Raw genomic sequence first — 5,740 nt, forward strand, 5'->3', positions numbered from 1 at the left:
GCTAGTAGTTAGCGCCTGATAAGGCAGCTCCTGCGAAATCCTCAAAATTGTATATGCTTATTGTATCAATTGTATATCTATGTACTGTACAGCGCTATAGAGTGGCTTATGTTAGCTAGATAGGGCACTATATCAAATGCTGTGTATTATTATTATCATTATTGACTTTCTTTGTTAATTTGTGATGGTAACTTTAGTAGACTCTACCATACACTTATCTCGACGAGTCCATTCTGGTCTACAGTGGTGAAAGGGTTTAAGCAAAAATAGACAGAGAGGAGTACAAATATTTACAGTACGTCATCATAATAAAAGAAATTTATACTAAATATTGTATTCAATAGCAATGCTACAGAAACGTAAACTTACACTCCACAAAAATGTTAACTTTGAGTTAAGTACACAACTCTAACCTTGTTGTGTCCTATGCCAGCTGAACACCTGTATCCAGTTTCTCTGTAAACTGCAGCCCTCATGTCCTCCGCTATCTTCGCCCCTACAGCCAGGCGTTGGTTCGCTTCACCAAACTCCTGACCATCGTACACAGAAGTCAGCCAATCCTCTACCCCATTCTCGCCTGTAATTTTTCATATATTCTATTGGCCACAATGTGTGAATAAACTACTTCAAAAATCTTATTGACGCAAACTGATCAATATTTTACAAAAGTCCATCAACACAACCAAGACAACCAAAACAGGCATTACGCATTTTACAAAAAAGACACTTACCTTGGTTTCTAATATAAAGAGAATTGAATTAGTATTAGCCGGATAAAAATATTAATCACAGGTGCACAATATCAAAGTGTGCCGACTGCATAAGTGAAGCTTCATGAAATTCAACTGAAAACTGTAAAAGTTATGTAGACAAGATTGTGTTGGCTAACTTTTGTAAAAAGGGGCATAACTCAATTAAAAACTGCCTGATAAAGATATCAATCCCAAGTGTTCAATTTCCGAATGTGATGATTACATCAGTAAAGTTTCATGAAATTTGGCTAAAAACTATAGGAGGACTTGTCTGGACAAACTTGTGTCTACAGACAGACAGACAACCCAATTCCAGTATCCCCTCCCTCTAACTTGGTTACGGGGTATAATTAAATGGTAGTTACAAATACACATGAAAATTAGTATTAGCTATTGATTCTTACCTTTCCCATCATTTCCAACAATGTAGGTGTTTTGAAGATCCGTGACCTTAATCTTGCCTGCCTGCTGGATTATCCTGTCAACCTCCTCGGTGAGGTCAATGTAGGCCTCGTCCACGCTGGCTCGCTCCACACACTGACTGAAGGTGCTGAGCACTGTGATCACCTCAGCTCCAGCGTCTCTGTACCTGTGATAAAACATAACTACAGTGACAATGCGGAAAACATTACATCATTACAGCTCGGTGCAAGCACAGAGGTCAACAAGTGCACCTGACCGGATTCTAAATCCACATGTTCATGATGAAGGCCCAACTAGTGAGCAAAAACATGAAGTTTACATTGGATTTGAGTTGTTGATAAAACCCAGCTGATGTTGTAGGAATGGACTCAATGTTTCCTGTTTGTTTACAGAATATCACTGACAGTGATCAGATAATCATATGGTTCATCAGTTATATACACTGCTATTGGATACTGTCCAGAGAAAACTTAAAAAATTGAGAGAAAAATTGTCAGAGGAAAACATGATATTGAGTTCCGGGACTCTAAACAGGTGGAGACCAGTATATATACCTTCCTATTGAGGTCAGCTTTGCTGCAGAGTTCTTGGACCCTAAACAGGTGGAGACCCGTATACTTACTTAGTGAGGTCAGCTTTGCCACGGAGTTCCGGGACCCTAAACAGGTGGAGACCAGTATACTTACTTAGTGAGGTCAGCTTTGCCGCGGAGTTCCGGGACCCTAAACAGGTGGAGACCAATATACTTACTTAGTGAGGTCAGCTTTCCCGCCGAGTTCCGGGACCCTAAACAGGTGGAGACCAGTATACTTACTTAGTGAGGTCAGCTTTGCCGCGGAGTTCCGGGACCCTAAACAGGTGGAGACCAGGACACTTTTTCCTTGCGTCGTCACCCATCATATTTCTGGTCACTCCAAATGCCCGCGCCTCATATCCCACTGCTATCAGTCTTAAATGAAAATCAAACAAATTGTTAAGAGATGTTAAAATCGATTCACAATGAAACATAGACTTGTTAACTATATATATACAGAAACATGCGAATGTTGCTAACTATATAATTCTCCTGGCACAATGCTTTTTTTCTGTTCTACCATGCATGCTGCTAACCAAAATTTCAAAATTAATGTAAAGCACCTTTAAAATAAAGTTTGTGGAGAACACTGTGTGCGTCTAAAATAAGATCAAAGCTTTATATTAAAGTTGTACAGGCTCAGGGAAGGCCATAGAAACCATGGAGACAGGCATTCTAGTAGTTAATTCTTAATCTGAGAATCCCCGTCTGAACCTATTTGCATTATCATAGTGACATGTATATATTTAATTTCTAGTTAAATGTGCATATGTTTCGCCACACAAACCTATATTTATCCAACATCTATGATCAATTTTTTTTTTTTGCATTTCACAAATTAGTGTGTTAAACCCTCCGTACTTACCCACCACCCTTCCATTTTTTGTACTGCGCTACAGCACATGGTTTTCCTTTATAATGAGGCTGGAGTTTCTGCTCCACTTGGACATAGAAACAGTCCATGTCAACAAGGGCAACGACTCGATTCATCTCGACTTCAATCAGCAAATCATCAGCTGCTAAGGAAGGTATAAATAAAATCTTGTTGATGTTTATCATTAAAAGAAAATAATCATTTTAAGAACTATTTAGTTGTACTGCTGTGCTATATATAATCTTCTTGATGATTTCCTATAAGGGATCGTAATAGGACCCATACTTTTTTTTATCTACATAAATCTCCAGTAGCACAAAACTTTTCACCGATGGCTCAAAGATCTACAAAACAATCAACAATGGAGAGGATCGCTATCCAGTAAGACCTCATCTTAATATGTGAATGGACGACCACATGGACATGGCTTACTAAACTTAATGTGGATATATGTAAACACCCCAAAATCAGACAGAAGACCATCATCAATTAGTCCGAAATTATTCTGACGTTTTATTGACTTTTTTCATATCGGTCTGTCTTCGATTAACCGACGACAGACCGACATGAAAAAAGTTGATAAAACGTCAGAATAATTCGGACCAAACATCAACATACTGTAACGGAGTGGGTAATTCTCACCATTGTTGGGGACGTTTGTGACATGTCATGCACTAGCTAGTTATTGTTTATATGTTGATCAGCTGATCACTATTATTATATGTAAACTGCATGTTCTAATATGATTTTTATGTAATTTAACAAGTCTTGTATATATTAGTTATTGTTTTAATATAGTTTAGTTACACGTGAAAGAAAATGGTCTACTGTATAGTTTTCTTGGATAAATAATTACATAACAGTTATGTAACATGTACGTTACACCACGGACTTAGATAATTCCGTGGTTACACAAAAGATCAATGCAAAGGATACAATAATATTGTAGTATATGTTTAAGTTAAAAGAAGCAATGTCATATAGACACAATTACGTTGAAATTACAAGAAATTACTAGAAAAGGCGTTCTCACCTCAATTGTTCCTTAAATTTCGCGGAAAACTGCAGTGCGCATGTGTAGTGAAAGTTACCTTCATTCAAGAGAGAGCTCCGATTTGTCATTTTGCGGGAGATTTTGTCCGTCTGCCTACGGTCTGTGTCTGACAGGTGAAGTAATTCATTTTCGGTTTGCATTACTTACGGACATACCTTGAGAGAAGAAAATACGAACGTAAGATACTGCTACACATTTCGGTGCCCAGTAATTTTGGTAGCCTCTACCTCTTTTTAAGGCCGAATTATTCTGATGTTTTATCGTGGGTTTTTTTTATCGGTCTGACCGATATATAAAAACGTCGATAAAACGTCAGAATAATTCGGACTATACTACCTCATACTTGCCAACTTTTTGAAATTTCTATGGGTAGATTACACATGGCCTAAATTAAAATAAATGCATAAATTGAATATTTCTATTTACCCGTACGCCAGAGGGAATATAGCACTTTTCAATGTCATCTTTTGAGTTGCTCTTTCAGATGAAATTGTCAGATCTTAGAAAATAGAAATAGTTTAGTGAATTCAGTGGTTGAAAATGCTCATTATTTTTGGCCCCAAATCGAGAGTATGCTCCTATTAGGGAGAGTTGGCAGGTATGCTCACAGGTGTTTGAAATTCTGACTGTTAATTGAGATATATATATCATTAATAAATAAGGGTATTACTATAAAGAAAGTATATATACCCGGTAATAATACCCTTATTTTTTTATATGATATATATCTCAATTTACAGTCAGAATTTCAAGCACTTGTGGTATATATGCTACCTAAGTATAGGATAGACAAGCACCTGTGCTATATATGCTACCTAAGTATTGGATAGACAAGCACCTGTGCTATTTATGCTAGGATAGACAAGCACCTGAGCTATATATGCTACATAAGTATAGGAAAGACAAACACCTGTGTTATATATACTACCTAAGTATAGGATAGACAAGGACCTATGTTATATATGCTACATAAGGATAGGAAAGACAAGCACCTGTGTTATATATGCTACATAAGTATAGGAAAGACAAACACCTGTGTTATATATACTACCTAAGTATAGGATAGACAAGTACCTGTGCTATATATGCTACCTAAGTTTAGGATAGACAAGCACCTGTGTTATATATGCTACCTAAGTATAGTAAAGACAAGCACCTGTGCTATATATTCTAGGATAGACAAGCACCTGTGCGATATATGCTACCTAAGTATAGGATAAACAAGCACCTGTGCTATCTATGCTACCTAAGTATAGGATAAACAAGCACCTGTGCTATATATGCAAGGATAGACAAGCACCTGTGCTAAATATGCTACCTAAGTATAGGATAGACAAGCCCCTGTGTTATATATGCTACCTAAGAATAGGAAAGACAAGCACCTGTGCTATATATGCTATCTACGTATAGGATAGACAAGCACCTGTGTTATATATGCTACCTAAGGATAGGATAGACAAGCACCTGTGCCATATATGCTACCTAAGTATAGGATAAACAAGCACCTGTGCTATATATGCTAGCTAAGTATAGGATAGACAAGCACCTGTGTTATATATGCTACCTAAGTATAGGAAAGACAAGCACCTGTGCTATATATGCTAGGATAGACAAGCACCTGTGCTATACATGCTACCTAAGTATAGGATAGACCAGCACCTATGCTATATATGCTACCTAAGTATAGGATAGACAAGCACCTGTGCTATATATGCTACCTTAGTATAGGATAGACAAGCACCTGTGCTATATATGCTATCTACGTATAGGATAGACAAGCACCTGTGCTATATATGCTACCTAAGTATAGGATAGACAAGCACCTGTGTTATATATGCTACCTAAGAATAGGAAAGACAAGCACCTGTGCTATATATGCTAGGATAGACAAGCACCTGTGAGTTAAAAAATGAAATTATCAGATTCCTACACAGAGTTAACTGTCATTAAGCATTTGCATTTTTATTTTAAAAAAGTGAATTATTTAACACGGTATGCCACCTGTAAACTCCCTTATTCCTTAGAAATGGATGTAAAACACATTGTTGTGTGTATTGATTATA

The 5,740-nt window shown here is 37.2% G+C and overlaps 1 protein-coding gene across 3 annotated transcripts; it reads right to left on the reverse strand.

Annotated features, from left to right (window-relative positions):
* Positions 1-212: 212 nt before the first annotated feature.
* Positions 213-3,848, reverse strand: LOC110463064 (DNA polymerase eta-like). 3 transcript variants are annotated; one of them, XM_021517404.1, is made up of 5 exons: positions 3,715-3,848; positions 2,615-2,768; positions 1,990-2,124; positions 1,157-1,341; positions 213-577 (listed from the first exon to the last, which is right to left on the reverse strand). In XM_021517404.1, exons 1-5 carry the CDS (start codon positions 3,815-3,817, stop codon positions 384-386), a joined length of 771 nt encoding a protein of 256 aa, XP_021373079.1. In that variant the 5' UTR covers positions 3,818-3,848; the 3' UTR covers positions 213-383. The 3 variants fall into 3 exon arrangements, with proteins under 3 accessions (XP_021373079.1, XP_021373087.1, XP_021373094.1); XM_021517412.1 differs by lacking the exon at positions 3,715-3,848 and adding an exon at positions 3,657-3,705; XM_021517419.1 differs by lacking the exon at positions 3,715-3,848 and adding an exon at positions 3,657-3,691 and having other exon boundaries at positions 2,615-2,765.
* Positions 3,849-5,740: the final 1,892 nt, after the last annotated feature.

This window comes from Mizuhopecten yessoensis, unplaced genomic scaffold (genome assembly GCF_002113885.1).
Source record: "Mizuhopecten yessoensis strain PY_sf001 unplaced genomic scaffold, ASM211388v2 scaffold1485, whole genome shotgun sequence".
Classification (NCBI taxonomy): domain Eukaryota; kingdom Metazoa; phylum Mollusca; class Bivalvia; order Pectinida; family Pectinidae; genus Mizuhopecten; species Mizuhopecten yessoensis.